This window comes from Xiphophorus maculatus, chromosome 1, assembly GCF_002775205.1.
Source record: "Xiphophorus maculatus strain JP 163 A chromosome 1, X_maculatus-5.0-male, whole genome shotgun sequence".
Taxonomy (NCBI): domain Eukaryota; kingdom Metazoa; phylum Chordata; class Actinopteri; order Cyprinodontiformes; family Poeciliidae; genus Xiphophorus; species Xiphophorus maculatus.
Genome location: NC_036443.1, coordinates 28,969,246 through 28,991,537, shown reverse-complemented (window position 1 = coordinate 28,991,537; position 22,292 = coordinate 28,969,246). Strand labels below are relative to the sequence as shown.

The window sequence follows — 22,292 nt, the reverse complement described above, 5'->3', positions numbered from 1 at the left end:
CTAACAATCTTTATGTTTAGGACTTTACAGAACACTGATTTAACGACTCAGACGCTCAGATACTGATATAAGTTGACTCTTAAACTGTAATCGAGAAGATTAAATGCATCCTGGGGAGCAGTGAAGCTCTGCAAACCACTAACTGTAGCTTCAGAGTTTTAAACAGCAGTGTCCCCTGCAGCTGAAAGCAGAATTAAAAGGATTCAATGCTCTTTTATTTATATACTGCCAATTTACATCAGTTATAATCCCAGAGCGCCATGTAAAACAAACAGATCTGATTCATATACAGCTCCAGCTCCAAATATAATAGGAAAGCAGAGTAATTTCTGCAGAAATGTAGACGAGATCATTTTAAAACAATAACATGCAAAGCAATTAGTTTGGATTGTAGACACAGTTTTTAATGCAGATTCATATCCTGCAGCAACTGATCCTGACTCTTTCATTTGCCACGTAGTTATAGATCAACTGCATCAAAAATGACACACAGCAGGATTCTTATCTGATGCAGAAAGACACAAACTACTCTAGCTTAAACCTCTGCTTCACAATAAACCTGGAAATCAATTGCGATTTTGTGAGATAGATTTTGTGTGACATTTACAGTATGATAGTTTGAAAAGCTTTACTGCTGCAGTAAAATGTTGAGGCTGGATTTCTAGCCCAGCCAAGATATTTCTGTCTCAAATATTCTTGTTACACGGTAAAAGTTCTGCAGTTAAAAACATTAAAGTTATGATGCTCAAAATGAAAAGTTGACAAAGTGGATCCTTTGGCAGTAACACGCTGTATTCAGCAGCTTTGCTGTGAAACAGCATGAAAATAAAACATTCTGAAAGTTAAGGGTTAGACTTGATGCCAGACGTTGGTCCTATGGATCCAGCAGAGCACAGTGACTCAGTGACTGACCTGTTCCTGCTGAAACGCCGGGCTCGATGGGGATGAAATCTGCCTTACCACCAGCCGCCTGGTCTCCGGATTATGTTTGGCATGGAGTGCACAAATCACCTGCCGCCTTGTGTTCCCATCAGCTCTCAAGCTTCTGCAGGGCTCATATCAGGAGAATGTTCCATGGTTCTTGCCAGACCAGCAGGGGCCTTCTTTTCCACTCTGCTTTGGATTCTTCTTTTTTTTCTTCCTTGCTCGGTGTCTCTCTGGTTCCAGTCTAACCCCATCTGGTTCAAAAAGCATTTATTTTCTCTGTTTTAAAAAACAAATAAAAGCCCCACTCCAACCATCTGGTTTAAAACAACCCTAATTACTGTTATAATTGCTTTATTAACAATACGTTTTAAGGTAATTAAACCGCCAGTGATCATAAAATGCTATTATTGAAGCAAACTGGTCGAAACAAAAGCGTGGAGAAGGAAATAATTCATAGTATACTGATAAACATCAGGATTTTTTTGTCTCCATCAGATGAAATCAGGATGAACCCAGAGGATCGCACACACACTCATCCGGGAGTCAGGATTGGTCAAACCCTTCACACCGTTTCTCAACTCGTGCTCCTATTGGCTGTTGAAAAGAAGGAGACCGTGACGTCAGTGGGAAGCGCCGAACTCCAGTTTCCAAAGTTGAGAGTGATGCTAAGGTTAGCCGATGGACGGCAGTGAGTCTCTGTCCTCATTAACGGCGCACAGGTAAGCGACACACTCGCCGTTACCCGAACGCCTGACGGTGTGGAGAACTGCTTTCTGTTTTGGATATATTTTATCTGTAATTTTGGTTTCTTACGGGGAAGCAGACCGCACCATGCTAACCGCTAACGACGCTAACCCGGATTTAGTTTAACTAAGTTCTCCATTCTTCCGCCACCGAGGAGCCGTTAGCTGTCTGTTTGAGATGCTATCCGGCTGAATAATGGTGTTAAATGACTAAATATAAATTGTCGTGTTTTTATTTCTGATGGTCAGCTGGTAGAGGATGCTGGCTGTCGGATGTAAACAGAGACACGCCCCCTTCTCATCGTCAAATTTCACGTTTCCACTGTGAATGTTTGTGGAGGGTTTAAACTACGGGAAATGATTAGGGCCGCTGCAAAAAACAATTAAGTCAGGATTAATAAAAAAATAAAAATCATAATTTTGAGAACAAAGAAAAATGTCAGAGATTACAATCTAAATTCTGAGGGGGGTGGGGATTAGATTTTTTTTTCTCTTTTTTTTCCCTCAAAATTTAGACTTTGACTGTTTGAAGAGTCAGAATATGTAGAACCTTCTTGCTGCAACAACAGTTCTACTTGGTGTACAGTCCCATTTTCCTCCTCAGTGTTTTGTTTTTCTGACTCACTGATTCATAAATAAGAAAAAGGGAGTTTTACAACATGTTTGCGCTGTAAGTAAGTTGATACACTAAAACAATTTTTTTATTAAGGTATAAAGTGTACAACCTGCATTAGAGAATCTATAGTTTGCCTAGGATATTCTGTTCCTTCTTTGAATTGTCAAACAGTTGTTTTTTTAAATAAAGCTGCCAGTTTAAACAGTGCTGTTTCAATATTTGTAGAACCTACAGATAATTAGACTCCACTACTATTCAGACAGGTTCGAAGTTACTACTTTATAATCAAATGTCCAGACTTTTATTGAAATGCTGAAAAAAATCTAGAAATTTGAACCTGGAAAATTATGGAATAATATTGAGAAATATGAACCTTGTTGATATATCGAAGCTAGCTTCCTGACAGATTGTTTTTCTCTTCTTTTTCCCATTTTGATCTTCATTCAGATGGATGACATCAATGTTTTACACCACAGATGCCTTCTCAATTTGAGGCGTAGAATTCGAGACATAGGAGATGGTCACCCAGCACAGGATCGATGCATGAGGTTGCAGAAGGATGGGGACACACTTAGGTCAGCCTCCCTGTCAAGATTTAATCATATTATATTCATGGTCATTTATCCTCTCTTCTTAATGAACATTAATGATAGCCATTTCCATAAACGTCAGAAAGTTAAATGTTTTGATGATCAAAATTCGTTTCAAGAAACATTTAAAACAAGCTGACCTTATTTGGCCTATCAAAAGTATACACTACTCTACCCATTTGGTCATGTTTAAGGAATTACTTTTTCCAAACTTTGGAGCCCATATTTTTACAAAAGATGGAGGCCATTGGCTGGACCTATAATTTTATTGCTTTGCATTGGTAAATAAAACTGAAACCCTTTTTGAAGGATTGTGTAGTTTTCCTTGAGCGTCCAAACATGGTGGGACAAAAAATAAACAAGAGAAACATAACACTTTTGGAAAGAGATCAGAAGGAACTGGCTGAATCTTCTGACTCCCATGTGTTCCTCCTTTTCTTCCTAAGGTTTATTTTATTTTATCTTGGTGCCACTGCAATTATTGTAAAATTATAAATCTTAGAAGTTGCTGCTTTTCAACTTTTATTTTAAATCTTAGTAAAACATCGTTTCTATAAAGTTTTCTAACAAAAAAAAACTTTTGTAGAAAAAGTGTAAAAGTTAGTTGCACTAACCCTAAAGCACTAATCATAAACATTAGTTTTGCTAATGCTAGCACAATACAAACATGGTATTTAGTGGAAGCTAACGCAGAAGCGCTAATTACCACCACAGTGATAATCTCCAGCTGTCAGACACAACATGTGTTAAAACGCCCTCAACAGGATCAAATATGTCACTGCAGACCTATCTGTATGGTTGCACTTCAGGAAGCGATTCTTTGGAACAGATCAAAAGTTGTTGAGTTTTGCTAACACTGTCGCTAATTTTGCCTAATTGACAACGGTAGGCCTACTGACAGAAAGCATTCAGGACATCAGTAGATTTTTGACTGCTGTGCATTCTGGGTACAGAATAGACGTTATTTGCTGCACTGCATGATGGGTGGAGAATGTAAGGAGAGGAACAATCTTCACCCACTTCAAAATAAGAGCATAAGCATAAACAAATTCCTAACTGCCGGAACTAAAACTTCAACGCAGATGTTAAACTTTATTCAATTGAAATAAATTAACGCTTTAGAACGCATTTGGAAAAATTTATCTAGGGAAAGCTAAGAGGACAATGTTTTGTCAAAGTTATCAAAATTGCTTAATTGCTAAACAAAAACATTGGAACAAACGGCTGGTTATAAGTCTGAAGGAGTCTGCTGCAAACAGTAACAATGACTATAAAATGAATGAAAACTCCTGTTTTAGTAATTGTGTTTTTATTTTATTTTTTCTGTTGAAACACACCTTTCATGAATTTCTCTTAAAAAATAAACTCCAGCAGTCTCCAAAGGTTTCTGATTTGAGTGTCTGAGGATCCTAAGAAGCTCCGAAATAGAAAAGTGGAAGTTTTATTATGTATTGCCATAATGCAATATTTGTTTACAAGTTAAAATCAACAACAGTAGACAAATAAATTCTAATATGCAAAAGAAATGCTTCAAGCAGACTGTGAAAAATATGTTTTTGGCTATTATCCTGGTGAATAATTGCTAGATCTATTTCTTATTACATCTGTCTACCATGTTGGTGAATATACTTCGATCAAGGGTTTTCAGTGAGCTGATGTTTAGCTCAAACAGAAACTGGGCCTATTGTTAACCTGTAATTTCCTCTCTGTAGTTACCAAGGGAACTCCGAGGAAGTGGGTTGCTATGTGGCTGGCCATCCTTTATCAAAGGGAAATTGCTACTTTGAGGTGAGGCATCTTGACGTGTTGCGACTGAACCGCCAGATGTGAACTGATCACTTTAGTTTATATTTAATTTGCTGTAACTCCAATTGATGCATGGTATGGTGAGCCACATTCCCCACACCATCATCCCTGGTTATGCCCAGGAATGCTTTTCCATCCAACCAGCAATTTTAATCATTACAGTCCAATTTTTGGCATTTTTTCCCCAGCTTCATATTAAATTTAAAGTAGCGCCCCCCAGGAGTTTAAGCTCACCATTGAAAAACCACTACCCCAAATTAGGTATGGGTAAGTGTGAGATTTATGTTTTATTGTAATTTGCTTAGTTAAAATTACTCATGCACACGCTCACTGGCCATTTCGTGGCTAAAAATGCATCTCATGTAATGTCTGAAATTTCTGGAGCATCATAGGAAACCCTGACTGGATTGACCTCCATTAACCCTGATGTGAACTTCAAGTTAAGCCAAAACAAGATCTATGTCTAGCCCTGAAACTGAAATCGGTTCTGTTACAGATAGGGATGCAAGTTATTGATTAATAAGTTAATCGAAAGTTGATCAATTAATCCACTAGATTATTATTACTCAAAAACCTGAGTTTATTTTTGTACGAAGAGGCCCGACCGTCCTATATTTTCATAATATGCTGAATAATAATAATAAGAAAACATTACATTTTAACATAGTTTTGTGTATTAAATTGTGACAACAGAAAATTGTGGTTTTCTCACATTAACATGATTGAAGCATGGCCTCTTAGCAGCCTCTGGTACAATTTATGAAACACTTACAGAGACGGAGCGTGTTTGAATGAGCGCTATTAATATGAAACTTAAGGAACTTGTCGAGTGTTTATGTTTCAAAACAGAACTGCATAAAGCGCATTTTCCATCCCACATTTTCTGTTTGGACTGTTCTGTTGCGCCCGCCATCTTGTATCAACTGGTTCTGCTTAATGATGACCAGCGGCGCCCTCTGCTGGATGGCAGCCAAACTGCAACGTTAAAAGAAGGCGTAAGCGACATTATAAGTTAGTCCATTAGAACTAATGTAATCTAATAAACCATTAATCGACGATTAATCGTAAGTTCATTAATTATTTGCATCCCTGTAATGTTTGGGTAAGAGAAAGGAAGAACTATTTACATTGACTGTGGATTCTTTGAACTTAAAATAGAGCTGAAGTTGGCTCAGTAGTGGTAGTTGGACCAGTCGGATAACTCATGACTGGACATTGTGCATCTTTTCTACACACTGCTCTTATTATGTCACATTTAACCTTTTTGTAGATTAAATATATGTCAAATTTCCCCCACAATAACGATGATAACAAACGACTGTCTCATTTTGAGCTTCGTGGATCTCCCTGACATTTAAAACAAGTAGATTTTACCTGGGTCGTAACCCAGAGGTTGTGCTACATTATTCTCTGTTCTGTGACGCACATGCTGTCAGTTTCCAAGATATCTCTGAAATTTGGGAGCATTTATTTTGCTAAAGGTCAGACTTCTGTCGACATATGCGTCACTGCTTCCCTCATTTCTCCTTGTTTTGCTTTCACAAGGAATCCGTTTCACCCCGGCTGTCAGTACTCCTCTGGTTTTTTCAGGTCTTCAGGCTTTGATTCCTGCTGAACAGCTGCTCCATTTCGCTTGCTTTAATAGTTTTTTTTCTGCCCTCATTTTAACCTAATGGCACATTACCAGCAAATTCCTGCACCGTATGTGATTGATTTTATGTTTTTGTGACTTTTATTTAAATCATACGGACAAAGGAAATGTTATGACAGAGTGTGTCGAATACTTTCTAGAAAGTGCCAAACTGAAAATAAAGAATTGAAGACAGAAAAGGTCCAAACATGTGATACATTTTTGAGATATTTTCCATGAAACCAAGGTTTCTCTTGAGGTGAACATGTGATATTAGTGTTTGGCGGCAAATCTGGGTAGCTGATTGTTAATGTTGTTACTAGTGAAATTAGCTTAGATACAAAAACCACCAAACCTTTTGGCCTGTGGTTTAGATATGTAAAAAACTTCAAACTCTTTGTTTGTTTTACTAGAAAGTTTGGTTTGTTTGAGGTGTGAATGCACAATCAAACCAAAAAAGAGAACTCTGGTCTGCCAAACCTCAGTCTTGTTTCGGTTCAAGTGAATGCTGGTGCAATTCCAATGCATATTTGAACGTTAAGCTGACTGGAGACTGCTCCAAAAGCAGGAAACAGACTATAGCGCAAGGTATTCTGGGTAAATACAAGCAAAACAAATGTGCTAGCCTAGCGCTAGCAGGAGAAATGGTATGTGGTCTTTACCAAAGAAAAAGAAAAATCCTATGACTGACACCACTCCAGTTTTGTTTTCATTTTGTGAACAAAGTTGCGCTCAGTGTCTTCTTCAGAGGTTTTTGTGTCATTTCTTTCAGTAGTTCTTGGTGCAGCGCCCCCGCAGGCGAGAAGCGGAACGATTTATCAAAGGGTTTGGCTTGCTTGAAACAGTGCAGTATGAAAGTGAACCACAGCAGCTGAAAATGTTACAAATGTTGCAACGTTGGTCCTCAATCGAACCGAGTCTACCAGACCATCAGGTGTGAAAACACCCAGAGGACGAGTGAGAAGCAGAGAAAGTCAGCCAAATGGAGACTTCATGATCCCAAGATGCCACTTTTTTGTTTACCTTATTTTGGATCTCACTGACTTTTAGATTAAAGTTGTAACACAAAATTGTTGGGTTTTCTTTGCATTTGATCATCAGAAAGCCATGATATTAGTCACATAGAAAGTGTCTTGGCAGAGCTGAGAAGGTGTGACCTTTGAGCTTTATTTAAAGTACTGTAGATCTGTCAGGAATGGGCCAAAATTTCAGCAATCTACTAGACTAAGAAACTTGTTGAAAACAAGAAGTTTTGAAAACAAGTGACACAGTGTAAAAGGTATTTCTACCATTTGTATGGAAATTGTTATGATGTAGAACTAAAACAAATAATCGTATTAATCATGATTAATCAATTCTTGAAATAACTATCAGCTAATTCAGTAATTGATTAATTGTTAACTGGAGTATGTAAAAACTACTAATAAGCATATTTTGCTACACAATTGTTAATCGGTCAATGCTAGATGAATTGATATTAAGTCGAGCAGAAAGGCCTGAACGTTTCATACGTTAATATTAGAAGTAATTTTTTGCTGCAGATGAATCTTTTGCTACAAATGATCAAGCGGACACTAAAGGAATTCTGTGTTATTGCATTTTAGGCAATGAAATGTTCATTTTCTTATTTTAAAGTGGAATTTAATTATTTGTTTATTTGCATCTTTTTATGCATTTCTAATATTGAATAAAAAATGCTTAAATGAGCAAATTTCTTTATCCGACTAATCAATAACTAAAATAAAATCCTTGCAGCTCTATTCTAATGTTGTACCAATGGAAATAGTTTGAGAAAGACAGAAGAGAACGAGTTTTGTGTCTTATTTGTATGTAAATATCAGTTTCCAACTGTTTGTAAGCAAACCTGAATTGTGTTTGTGGAATAAATGACCTTTAATTAGTGTAAACGTTTTGTGCATCTGTAGGTAACAATAGTGGACACAGGAGTGAGGGGAACCATCGCGGTGGGCCTGGTGCCTAAATTCTACAGGCTGGACCACCAGCCTGGCTGGCTGCCATACTCTGTAGCTTACCATGCTGACAACGGCAAGTAAGTCGACCACAGATCTCCTTACCCAGTGGAGAAGCATTTGGTTCCTGCATCAGCTTAGACAAACTCATTTTCCTGCTGTACATCCACAAAAATACACCAGTAATCCTTCAGCGCTTTGACGCTGTCATTCTAAACCGATGTCTCTTAATTATTTTCTGTCATGCCTCCCCAAGGGATCATAAATTGCAATACTGTTTAGAATCTCATAATATTTAATGGTTTCTCTGTACAATCCACTGGGACCAGCATTATATGACCTGATTATTAAAACAGATTAATAAATTGAGCTGCAACAACTTAGACATTAAGTTATTGCAGATTGATTTATTGTTCTAAGTCAATCAATCAAGTGTATTTGTGTAGCACATTTCAGCAACAAGTGCTTCACATCATGAAAACATAAAAATACAAAATTATAAAAAATATAGTCAACGACTGAATCGTTATATTTTGTCAAGTGTTATCGTTACACATCAAAATGTTGATTGTTTCATTTATAACGTTTGAAAAAGTAAGGCTCAAAGCAATTTCCAAGTTCAGTTCTTAACTCTATTAGTAACATTTAATCAAAACTACTCAGTCTGTGTGATTTTAAAGAGAAAAAGTGCAAGTAAAACTTTTTAAAATTGTAAGCAATTGTAACTTATGAGCTTCTTATGCTTCTTCTTTTTCAGAAAGCAAATAGTTTTTTTTTTTTTATTTTTTGTGCAAAATGTCCAACAATATTGCATGTTGGAAGAGATGAAATATTTTGCATTCACCGTAAATAGGTCTAGGGCCGGACTAAGAGTGTTTTTTCGTTTGTTCATAGTACGAGAATAAAATTGGAATTTTATGAGAACTCTACACAAAACTGTGTTAAAATGAGGAATACTGATACACATTTTGTGCCATGATAGTTGGTATTGGTTTTACAACAAAATAAATACTTAATCTTTTAACACATAAGGATTAAGTTATTATCTCTAGCAGGATTGTTTAAATGGTTGAGTCAATTTCGAGGAAAGAACCACAGACTTGATGCAGATTCATTCTCTGTTACAAATGATCAAGAGCTCGTTAAAGAAATGCCTTGCTGTTGCTTTTTAGGCAAGAACAAACGTTTATTTTCTTATTTTAAAAAGGAATTGAATTGTTTATTTGCATCTTTTATTGGATTTTGTATATTGTATAAACAGGTAGAAGTGGTTAAATGAAAAATCTGCAGTATGTGCCAGTAATTTTTGTCATAATCGATTACTACAATAATCGTCAGTTGCAACTTTAGTGTTTTCTCCTTCTGTTGGATGCAGACTCCCTTCATGATCCTGTTTGACCCCACAGAGACTAAACCTCTGTGGCCCACCAGCTGTTTGCAGTTTGAGGTGCTTTACAGTTTATTAGAGAGCTTAGTCAGATTCGTGATGTCAGCAGAGTTCAGTTGTGTAGAACTGGAAACTAAGCTTGTTTTTCTGACACAGACAGCTGTAGGGTGAAAAGCAGCTCCTTGTAATGATCTATGAGCAGTCTGTCCAGACGAGACAGGGGACATTGACTCATGACGGATCCTCCACATGCAACAGAAGATTATAGGAATACAGATGAAAGAGTACCCGATTGTTTTAAAACCTCCTTATCAGTCTGGCTCTGAACCCTCAATTATTTACCGGGCTTCCTTGTTTGTTTTTGTTTTTTCTTTGTCAGCTTTTACATGTAAAATGAGAACCAGAATTAGTTATCAGTTCTGTTATTAACCGGATTTATTTATTTAATGTGTTTGTCTTACAGGTTGTATAATGGTAACCCTGTTGGAAAGCAGTTTGGGCCAAAATGTGCTCGTGGTGACCGCATTGGCTGCGGCATACACTCGGAAAACACAGAAGCTGGTCTTACTACTGTCTTCTTCACCAAAAATGGCAGAGAGGTGAGTGTTCCCCAAGGCTTTCAGTGTTTGCAATGTGTGCATGAAACATATGAACATTAAATATTGCTAAATTATACTGTCTTGGTATACTGTAAGTAAATGCATTAAAAAGACGGTTCTATCTATTGTAGCTTATACCAACTATATTTTAAAGGAGAATCTAGATTCTTTACTCTTATCTTCCTGATTTTGTTAGGTTATTTTCATAGCTGCCATTTTTGATCCACTTTAATCCGACTCTAGTTTGTTTGCCTAAAAAGTCAGATTCGTTAAGGCGTAATCAAACTCTGATGCGAACCAAAAATGTGAACTCTACAAACATAGATCTGGATTCAGTTGAAGTGAACTCTGATGCAGTTTGAATGTTTATGTGAGTGGAAAATGGACTGGAGATTCCTCCAAAAGCAGGACGTGAACAATAGTGCAGGGCATTCTGGGTAAATACAACCAAAACAAACACTAGCGTGTTCTAGCGCTAGCGGGAGAAATGTCTTGTGGTTTTGGGTCAAAGACAACAGAGAAATTGTACAACCACTAATATCTGATGCTACTCCATTTTGGTTTATATTTCATGGAAAAGAGGTTTTTGTGGAATTTCCTTCAGTGGTTCTTGGTACAGCGCCACCACTGGTGAGGAGGGGAAGAGATTTTTCAAAAGTTTGCTTTGATTGACAGTGCAGTGTGGAAGTGAACCGCAGCAACTGAAAATGTAATAAATGTTGCAATTTTGTTTCCAAATCGAACTGAATCTATCGGACTAACAGGTGTGAAAACACCAAATATATTCTTATTCTTAGAGAGAGAAAGAAAGTTGGTGAGGGACAGATAGCGAGATAGGAGATACTTCTGGTTTAGAAATGTTTTCCCTTTATAAATGTATGTTATCTCATTTAATTTTTGAACTAGAATTAAAATATGTATTTAATATCACAGAATAAGATGTATTTTACAATAAAGTCAAATAATATTAAAATAAAATCAGAATATTAATAATAAAGCCAGACCATATAAATGCTAGACAATTAAAATGAGAATTAATTCCAAAGAAGACATTTAATGCTTAATTTTCTAAAATAAAAAAGTAATAAATACACACTTTTGTTATACACCTGTTGTTTTTATTTATTTATCAGATATTTTTTAAGTTTATTTCCTGTATATCTTGTCTAGGTAGGTTCAATAGAGGTTCCTGTGTCGTCTGAGGGCCTTTACCCGGCTGTAGGTATGCACTCCATGGGGGAGGAGGTGAAGGTTGACCTGCGGGCGGAGTGGCTCTTAGAGGAGGATGATACCATGATGATGGTTGACAGCCATGAAGATGACTGGGGACGACTCCATGACGTCAGAGTCAGCGGCATGGTAAGAAACAGAAAACGCCTTCGGTTGGACTTCCTTTATTTATTTATGGATTTTAATCATTTCTGTCCAGCAGTGTGGCTCTGAATAATTATTGTCTAATTGTCAAAAGATTTACTTTCACAAATGGAGCATTACTCCACTATAGTGCCCCATTTGATGCATAGATAAAAGTCCTAGACCTTTTATTCTGAGTCATTAACAAGTTATTTAACTAAATTAATCACATTTAATCACAGAGTTTAGTAATTAAAATTAATTCTGATTTTAATCTCAGAAATCTGACATTTTCTGAGAAAAAAGGTCAGAATTCTGAGAAAAATACATATTTGTGAAATTAAAGTCAAAATTCTAAAATTAAAGTCAGAATTCTGAGGAAAAAAGATTATAATTCAGAAACTAAAGTCAGAATTTTGAGAAAAATGTAAAAATTCTGAAATTAAAGTCAGAATTATGAGAAAGGTTAGAACTGTGAAAAAAGGTAAAAATCTGAGAGAAACAGGTAAAGGATTCTGACGTTACAGTAAAAATTCTGAAGAAAAGCCAGAATTCCGAAAAAAGTCAGTGTTCTTACATTTATGAAGATTCTGAGAAAAAATTCTAAATTCTGAAATTAGTCAGAATTCTGAGAAAAAAATATAAATTCTGAAAAAAAAGGTAATAAACAATATTTACTGAAACAAATTAACTTTAAACAAATAAATAGCAACAATGAATTGTGAAGTAAATGTTAAAAAATGAGTAAAATGATACTAATAAATATATAATTTTATATTTATATATACTATTGTATATAAAAAACTCTTTTTATATACAACAAAAATGACCTGTATGCTAAACAGCTGCAACATTACAATCCTGCTTTAAAATATTACATGAGTGTCATCAGATTGTTAAAATAGCAACAGATATATTAAGCTGTATAAAAACAAACTTTGTGTCTTATGTAGTCATGATCTTGGTTGTGCTGAAATCAACTTGTCACCATTCAAGTTCACTATTATAATGTTTGCAAACAATCTGACTTAAAAGCCAATTTATTATATTGTTTGGGTTTATGTGGATATTGATCATATTATAGTGTTTAAGAAACTGTATTTATTGTATATAATTTTAAATATTTTCATATATTGGAAGTCTTGGTCTTTATTGCTGTTTAACTGGCCACATAGTTTGTTTTAAAGATGAAAAATACATACGAATACATTTTTGTTCAAATGTAAAAAGAATTATGGGACATATTTGTATAAAAATGATCTGCTTTTTAGTTTTAGCACTGTAGTTTTGCTAATAATTGTGTATATTCAGGCTAAATACTTGAACATATTATCATAACATTACACATGTAAGGTTTTATCTGGGAAAAAAAGCCCCAAGATGAGTTTGCCAAGCTTTTTTAAGTTGAATATAAATTCAAAATTACTCCAAATAGGATTAAAGGAGCACAGTCTCTTCCCCGCTGTAGATTTCATTAAGTATTTTTGCTTTGTTGTGTTCTTAGGGACCATGGAAACATTTCCCCATTTTGATTCGCGTGTGTGCATGCAGCACTTTTCCAGCCTTTGTGGTTTCTGTGGAATTACCGATCTGTCGTTTTGTTGCAGTAGATGCTTTGCACCTCTTAAGCTCCTCCTGTGATTTCACCCGCAGCGCCTCTTTAATCTTTGGCCTAAACCGTGGAAGAGTTTTTACACGTTCCTGTTTATGTAATCGCTGTTCCGTATAATGGCCATCTTTACAAATTAAGAAATGGGGAGCAAGTTGACGGGAAGATAAATAGCAAATCTGACTGGTATGCTTTTGATGAGGCATCACTGACAAGTTTAAAGGCACAAAAAGCACAGAGTAAAGTAGTGATGGTAGTGACTTGTCTACAGCTAAGTCTTTGCTTTTGTGAACAGTTTACATTACGATACAGAGGATGGACGCTTCTTTTTGGAGCCAAAATTCATCTGCATTGTTGGCAAACATCTCTTCCCACACTCAAAAACACCAAATCTTACCAAGTACTTTTGGTGTAATTTCTTCACTTGAAATAAGACAAAACTAACGTACAAGTTCAACAAGATGTTTGCAACTATGTCACTTAATCATTCAAGGTGCCATGATTAACCTCAGAAGTGAGGGATGGGAGTATTGAACATAGTGTCTGAAATAGTTTTCCCAAGTTGTTTTTTCCAGTTTATTCATGACTTCTACTTCTTGGAGTCAAGCTAATTCGTTTGTGAACGTAACACACCTGGTTGGGACTCATAGACGGCGATGTTTACAAAAGTTGCAAATAGTTTAGAAACCGACCCGTACCTCCTCTCTACTGATGTGTTGATCAAATTACCGACTTTGCCTGAATTCACACATGATTTATATTGTTATGTCATAAACGGTGTTTCCTCTCAAACTGGGGCAGCCTTAAAAACTTACAAAAGACAAGATGCTAACCAGTTTTTTTCATACATGCTAGGCTACATGATGGTGCAGCATTATCTCCATGGTTACCAATGGCTAGATGCATACTTTCTCTGTAATCTGATATTTGATATCTTTCTAAGCATACTTACTTATAAAGTACACCGTGTTCCAAATTATTATGCAAATTGGATTTAAGTGTCATAAAGATTAAATTTTTTTGTTGTGCTATTAAATTTATAGATGGTATTGTGTGTCAGGGCTCTTTGAATCACTATGATTAATTTCAGAGAGCTGGTTGATTAGTTTGTTTGAGCTCAATTAAAAGAAGTCCACTTAAGAAGGATGTTCCACATTATTAAGCAGGCCACAGGTTTCAAGCAATATGGGAAAGAGAAAGGATCTCTGCTTACGAAAATCATCAGATAGTGTAGTGCCGTTTGACAAGATATGAAAACATTAGATATTTAACGTAAACTGAAGCGTTATTGTACTGTGAAGAGATTTGTGGCTGATTCAGAACGAAGATGGGTTTGTACAGGTAAAGGCAGAATGAGGAAGGTTTCTGTTAGACAAATTCATCGGATTAAGAGAGCAGCTGTTAAAATGCCCTTACAAAGCAGCAAACAGTTATTTGAAGCTGCTGGAGCCTCAAGGTGGAGGATCCTCCAGAGGCTTGCGGTGCATGAAGCTACTATTCGGCCCCTAACCAGAGCTCACAAGCAGAACCGGTCCCAGTGGGCCCAGCCGTACATGAAGATTCATTTTCAAACAGACTTGTTCACTGATGACTGCTGTGCAACCCTGGATGGTCCAGATGGACGCAGTAGTGGATTGGTGGTGGATGGCCACCACATCCCAACACACCTGTGACGTCAGCAAGGAGGTGGTGGAGTCATGCTGTGGGCCGAAATCATGTGGGGAGAGAGAGAGGTGGTCGGCCCCTTCAGAGACCCCAAAGGTGTGAAAATGACCTCAGCAAAGTAAATGGACTTTCTGACTGATCACTTTCTTTCATGGTTCAAAAAGAAGAGCCGTACCTTCCATAGCAAAATCATCTTCATCATGACAATGCACCATCTCATGCTGCAAGGAATATCACTGTGTCATTGGCTGCTATGGGCATAAAAGGGGAGAAACTCCTGGTGTGGTCACCATCCTCCTCTGACCTCTGACCTCAACCCTATTGAGAACCTTTGGAGTTTCCTGAAGCAGAAGATCTGAGGGTGGAATGCAGTTCATATCAAACCAGCAGCTCTGGGAAGGTTTTCTGACATCCTGAAAAGAAATTCAAGCAGAAACTCCACAAACTCACAAGTTCAATGGATGCAAGAATTGTGCAGGTGATATCAAAGAAGGTCCTATGTTAACATGTAACTTGATCTGTTAAGATGTTTTTGATTGAAATAGCTTTTGATTTTAGTACATCTGACCACTTAATGCTGCACATTCACAGAATGACCGTTTGCAGTTCTTTATAATCCATAAAATGTTTAGAAAATCTGCTGTGCTTAATAATTTGGATCAGTGCATTTTGAGTTTTTATTTTTGAAAAAAATACTGTTCTCATGGGGAGCTTTGTTCAGTAAAATGTGATTTATACTGTAATAGTTCATGACTTGAAAATTATACTGACCATCATTTTCATTGACCATTTAAGAAAATCTGGGAAAATATCACTTGTGTAATAATTTGGAACACGATGTATATGAATATTGGTCTTCTTGCCTTATAAAAAGTGTTCGCTGCAAATCCATGATTTCTATCCATCGCTGCCGTAACTTTCCTCTTTAAAAGTTATAAAATAAAATGACAAGTCTTGATCTGTTTGTGCAGCCGGCTGCGCAGCACCTTATGACCATTTGTAAAGTGAAATCAATTAAATAGAAGCGACATTAGGTTACAGTTCCTGAGACCGTGACGTCTCATGCAAATGGTCAGTAGGAGCTTGCTTTAAGTCAATTATTCCTTAACATTGATGAAAAAGTACCAGTTCCATTGGCAGATCATTTCACTTATAGCAGGACATTTTCCCCATTTTATAAGTGAAATAATCTGCCAATAGAACTAGAACTTTTTCATCAAATTAAGGAAGTATTCATGTAAAACAAGCTTCTGTGTACTGCGTCTCGATTTGATGCAGAAGATGTAACCTTTTGTGTTCACTATAAACTGTCCTCCAATTCTGCTCTTCCGTTCTATTTTGTTCCTTAAAAATTGGTTATATTTGAGCTTTAACATGGTTGAGCTTGGGTTTCATCAGTCGAGTCAGAATTGCCCATGTTCACATTTTAACGCGTCGAAAAGTAGATTTTTTTCTATGTACTCCATTACAGCTGTGAGCTTTAAGTTCACTGCATTCTTAATGTTTATATGTACATACTGTATATTCTCTTTGTACAACAAATTAATAAAAATTTGTGGATTTTCATTAATCCCACATTGCTGTGACGAATGATCCAGCTAAATGCAACTATTGTAATTTTAAAGTTAATGAAAGTTGATGAAAAATAACTCGATCACAAAAACTTAATTTGCACTGTGTTTCCAGCTCTGCCACAAAATGACCTTTCAGTAATCTCATTGAGCTCAGGGGGCAGACGCTAACGACAACAGGGCAGCTGGTACCACTCTGTCATTCTGACTGAATTAGTTGAGCAGAACGGCTGCTTAACATCATTCTACTTCATCTCTGCATCAAAAAGATTCTACAGACAAGAAAACTGCTGCTTTTATTCCCAATTTAAAATTATTATTGAAATATGTTTGACTTTCCAGTTTTTTTCTTTCTTCTTACAATAAAACAACTGTAATAATTCTTAATGAATCCAGTTAATTACTTGTAGACAAACTCTTTAGCTTTGACTGAAAATTGTTTTTGGATTTATGCGGATTAAATGAAATGGACACATAGATGTAAAAGAAAGAGAAAAATAAAATCAGCAGAGTGGTGGGGTACAAACTTAAAAAGGAAAGAGAGAGATAAGAATAGAGGAGAAACAATGATATGGAATAAAAGAAAACACTCTTAAATCTGCTTCTAGACCTGCAGAAAGAGAAAAAACAGACCCAAGAAACCACTTTTAGCAAGATATTTTCCTCACATTATAACTTAATTTATCTGCCAATGGAACAAGTACTTTTGCATTAATATTAAGGAATTATTTATTTAAAACAAGCACCCATTTCTTGCTGAAAAGTTACTTTTAAGTAAGTTTCTCTTATTTCAAGTGTATTAAGAAATTTTCTCTAGATACCAGACTAAAATTACTTGGTAAGATTTTGTGTTTTTGTAGTGATAAAATTTTAAATTCCAATGAACATTTAACACTGGATCTGGAGGAACATTTAAAATATCCTAAATAAATAAACAAAACAACAGAAACAACAAATAAAATGAATTATGAAGTCAAAACAAAATTATCTTTTAAAAAACCTTATTGAGACCAATTTGTTTGGCAGAAAAAATTATAAATCATGGAAATGGAAATTGAGTTTGTTTTGTTTTATCATGTGATTTATTGCTTATTGCAACAGGCCACAAGTTATAGCAAATGTACTGGGTGCAGTTGATGGGGAAATTCCATTATTGAGTTGAGTCCAGTGAAGAATGCCTTTACCTGGAAATCCCCAGTTATATGATAAGCAAGACCTAGTAATCGTAAAACTTTTATCAAATCATGTTAAAATCATTAATATGTCATTATACACTCTATGAAAAGCATAGCTCAAATAACCATAATGTCAAAAGTTTGACCCAAAGCAGTTCCTTTTGCCTTAAACTGTTAGAAAATGCAACTAGCTGTCTATAAAAACTCTTCACCTGACCTTGTGTACTAAAAGACTTCTAGACAGACAGAAAGCACACAAATTAAAAGCCTCCATTATTCCACTTCTTTTCTAACAATGGAGGCCTCTCCCACTTCTCAAACCTTTGACTGATCTGTTTGGTTTAGGTTTTAAAGCTTCTTAGAGTTTACCACCAATCAATTAAGTGTAACCTTGAATGTGATCGGCCTCCTTCGTTTCTTTAAGTTTACTCCTGCACACATGGATCCATGTATTTGTTTTCTATCTTCATCATGACTGCTCAAGACAAAGGTCTCCTATGCAAACACGGCCTGTGTGTTTGGTCATAGTCCACCTGAATGAGACTCTTTCAGCTCGCCACCCTGTGTGCTATTTCACCGTTTCTCTTGAGAGGAGATATTTAGCTGGCGTTCCACTGCGTACGTGCGGCTCACTGCGAACACGAGCCTGCAGTCCCTCCGCCTCCTGTTGTCACAGCAGTCTCCCTGCCCACCAACTTAATCCCGTCAGCTGCGAATGAGTGGGCCGATAAGTAAAGTGGACGCCACCTGAGGCTGCAGTTGTCTGTTTCCCCAATCGTCCTTTTTGAGCATCCGTTCGTCTCTGTGACTCCCTTACGCCTGGGAGTGAAAAGTCTTGGCATTCATGTCGTTGTCTAGGAGATCGTCTGGTCTCTCATGAAAGGAGGAGATGTATGGATAATACGGCAGGGTCTTCACCAGAGCATCAGCTGATCCACCGACACCATCATCCATCCTTTGTTCCTTCTGTGTCTCTTTCCTTTCATCCTTATTTTTTTCATTTGTTTGTTTTTCTTTTTTTATTTCCTCCAGTTATCTTTTTTTTCTTCCTAACTTCTGCTACTTCCTTTCATCTTTGCATCCCCTTTCTTTCTTCCTTTCTTCCTAACATTCCTATTTTTCCTTCCTTTATAACCTCCATTCCTTCCTTCCCTCCTTGCACCCATTTTCTTCATCCTTTCCTTCCTTGCATTCTTCCTTACTTCCTTCTTTCTTAACTTGCTTCTTTGCTTCATTCCTTCATCCTTTCTTTCCTTCTTTCATTCTTTCCTAACATTCTTGTTTCCTGTCTTTTTTTCTTACCATTTTTCCTTTGTTCCTTCCTCTGTTCCTTCCTTCCCTTCATTCTTTTCTTTCTTATATTGTCAAAATCAGTTAGACGGTTTCCATCGTTCTTTCCTTCTTTCCCTTCCCCTTTCTCTCCATCTTTCCTTCTACATCACACATCTCATATTGTGGCACATCTCAGGTCTTCTAGCTTTCAGGAACCATTTAGACTCAAACACAGACAAAAAACATTCTTCAGCTGCATCAGTATGAAAACTGAAGTCAAGAGTCAAAAGTTATCTTCCAACGACAGCGTGGTGCAATCCCAATATTGACCAATCTAGTCTCCCAAGACTTTTTTGAAATACCTTTTGAGCAGAGGTAAGTAGAGAACCCAAAGATTTTTGACATTTTGAGTTCTACTAGACCCCAAACTACTACCTCTATCACCAGTAGAAACCTCATTAATGTTGTCAAGCTATAAGTACTCAGGCAGTGATTTTCTGTTTCCCACAGGAGCTGTATTTACAGTATATTATGTCATTGCTTTGTTGTGGCATCAACCTGCACCTCTCCATCAGTAACAACATGAAAGTTATCAGCATCATTTTTGACATGGTAGCTGTCGTTCTAATGTAATGGGTGCTATGTGTCGAGACATGAACGCGGGACCTCTATGTATGTCCTGCGGTGTTTGGCACTGGTGCTGGCAGCGGCTCTTTGGGTTCTGTGGGTTAAGGCGTGGTTCTCGTGTGGCATGTTCCAGCGCATCCTGGAGATTATTTATTGTATTGAGATGCGGTTAGCTTGGAGGGTGGATTCGGTGTTATTTGCAAGTTTGTCATGTTCTTCTAACGTGTCATGAATAGTTTTTTTCAGTTGCAACCCATTAGAGAAAATTTACGGCTTGTTTCCAGTGTTTTAAGTCAATTCTTGTTCTGATTAAGTTGTCAAAGGTTTGATTATGCCTACTTTCCCTCCCATTAGACTGAGTTCAGGTATTTTACGAGACACTGCTACATATTCCATCAAATTTTCTTGGTGCCTCTGATTATTTTCTTGAGCTGCCCTTTGAGGCTTGATTTGACTAAGCATTGCAGTAAAGTTTGATTTATGAAAGACTCACCTCTGCAACTTGCTGGGCAGTCACTGTTTAACTTGTTCCGGCAAAGGAGATTCACTGGCTGATGACATCTCATACTCCACTGAAGCTACTACAAAAATGATTTTGTAAAACTGCATGCCAATGATTCCCAATTCTTATAATCTAATCTAAATTTTTTGATTATGTCAGAACAACTAATAAAGAACAGAAATCTTTTGTTTAATTTGTGCACAACTGACAAGTGAAAGAAATAAATTGTTTGTAAACCTCAGAACATTTTAGATTCTTGGATTTAAAACTGTGGCACAGTTACCAGTCAGCTACCTGTTGTGCTACTCACAAAGTCTTTTAGAAATGATGATTTGTAAGGTAAATATTACTTTAATTGTGCAGCATACGACGAGTGAATCAGGAACAACTATCGGCGGCTACTTGAGCTGTGTTAAATTACTTATGATGCTTAAACTTGGATTTGAGAAGGATGTTGGACCAAACATAACCTTATTTGAGTTTAAAGTTTGTAAAGCAGAGAAATTTGCTAATTGATTTCTTCAGTAGCCAAGCTAACTGGTTTTGGCAATGTTATATGACCAGGAGTCCTGACAGTTTTCCTGATAGATAGGGAAAAGTCCTTCTGTTAATCTGATTCCTTTTGCATGCATTAACAAATTACAGTACTGCAACCCTGTTCTGCCTACACTTGTCTTTCTTTATCCCATTGCACAGTCTGTCATCTGGAGGTATTCCCTTGTATTCATAGTCAGCACTGTGGTGGAAGTTCCAGTTTCAAATCTTCACTTTGTTTGCTTTCCAGTCTCTCCTACACAGGTGATTGTGAGCTATGTTTCCACAGAGGTGTGTGGAGATTAACCTTGTTTTATAACGGTCTTGGCATTGATCACCTAAAAATTCACTGACTATGCTGCATAGTCAAAGAGGTAGTAAAAAAAATCACACGTGGCTTTTGTATTTACAAATCTTTAAAGTAAATTGGAATGGATGCATTGCACTATTAATTTATTTTAGTCTCTATTAATGTGAATGCTTAACATCTCTTTGGGGTTTTATTAATACATATTAATCGAAAAGTAAAAAAAAAAACAGGATGAGATTTTGACAATAACATTGTATCTTCAAAAATGTAATAGAGCTTGGTGAGACAGTGAAGTCGTTGAATTGTTTACCTTATTGTAGCTCCTTAAACAACGTGAAAGGAGTTGTTACACAACGTAACGTTTATGTCTTTATTTCTAGAGCCACGTCTTGTGTATGTTTGAATAATGACCGCATTCGTGGAATGCGGGAATCTGTAACTGCAGTTTTAGGAAACGAGGAATCATCACACCATGTGTGAATAGTCATTGTGATTTAAGTAGACAGTTGCAATTTTCACTGTTGTTTATAAACTAAACCAAAGCTGCCTGTGAAGAGGTAAAATCTGTAAATGCTTGAGACACCCTCTAGAAACTCTAATCTACCACCTTTGAAAGATCTAAGACCAAATATTCTTTAATTAGCATTAACTCAATGGAAACCATCTTAGCACTACCTCAGTAGCTAATATCTAAAGTCTGGGGTTGGGATTCAGCCAATCAGCACAAAGGAAAATAAATGGCGCTTCTAAATTTGCTATTTTTCAGATGCCAGTCAGTAGTGTCTCTAGTAGCATTGCATTTTTGTATTTCAGCTTCCTAAACTCTTTGGAATATTTTAGATGAGCTCTGCAAAAAAAATTTTTAATTGGGAGATTTTCCACAAATAATTTAAAGTTAAGTTCCACATAAAAATACTGAACTGTGAATATACTGGGGTCCACTCTCGGATAAGTCAGCCTTAATTTGCATTTTGGATGTTTGATGCTTAATTATATTCATAGAAACAACTCTTCTTTGCTGCAGTTTCTTAAAGTTTTGAATCTTCTCTCAGTAACAACTGCCATTAAAGACTTTTTTTCCAAAATAAACTAATAACACATACACAAACCAGAAATAAAACCCGTTTTGCTTTTTACTGGATACTCTAGTCAGCCTGAAAGTCGGTCATTTCAAGTCACCTTCTGGTTTAATTTTAGAGCATCCCTGAAGCTGTCTTTCAGTAATTACTTGCATTTGGTGATGTTTCTATTAACATTTATGAATCCTTGTTTTATCATTGCAGTTTTGCTTAAAAATGTACTTGTCAAAATACAGATGATCAAATTATTTTTTTTAGGATTTACTGACTTTTTTTCCATGACTTTTAATTATAACCAAAACAATTTTGTCTTTTGGAGTGCCATGT

The 22,292-nt window shown here is 36.5% G+C and overlaps 1 protein-coding gene across 1 annotated transcript in view; it reads left to right on the top strand.

Annotated features, from left to right (window-relative positions):
* Positions 1-346: 346 nt before the first annotated feature.
* The window catches only part of LOC102230904 (SPRY domain-containing protein 3-like), a 50,511-nt gene continuing 28,565 nt past the window's right edge, over positions 347-22,292 (top strand). The window contains exons 1-6 of the mRNA XM_023341585.1: positions 347-1,646; positions 2,734-2,861; positions 4,589-4,664; positions 8,238-8,362; positions 10,133-10,268; positions 11,439-11,627. Of these exons, the coding sequence (XP_023197353.1) occupies positions 2,734-2,861; positions 4,589-4,664; positions 8,238-8,362; positions 10,133-10,268; positions 11,439-11,627 (654 nt within the window). The 5' untranslated portion in view covers positions 347-1,646. The remainder of the gene's footprint in view (positions 1,647-2,733; positions 2,862-4,588; positions 4,665-8,237; positions 8,363-10,132; positions 10,269-11,438; positions 11,628-22,292) is intronic.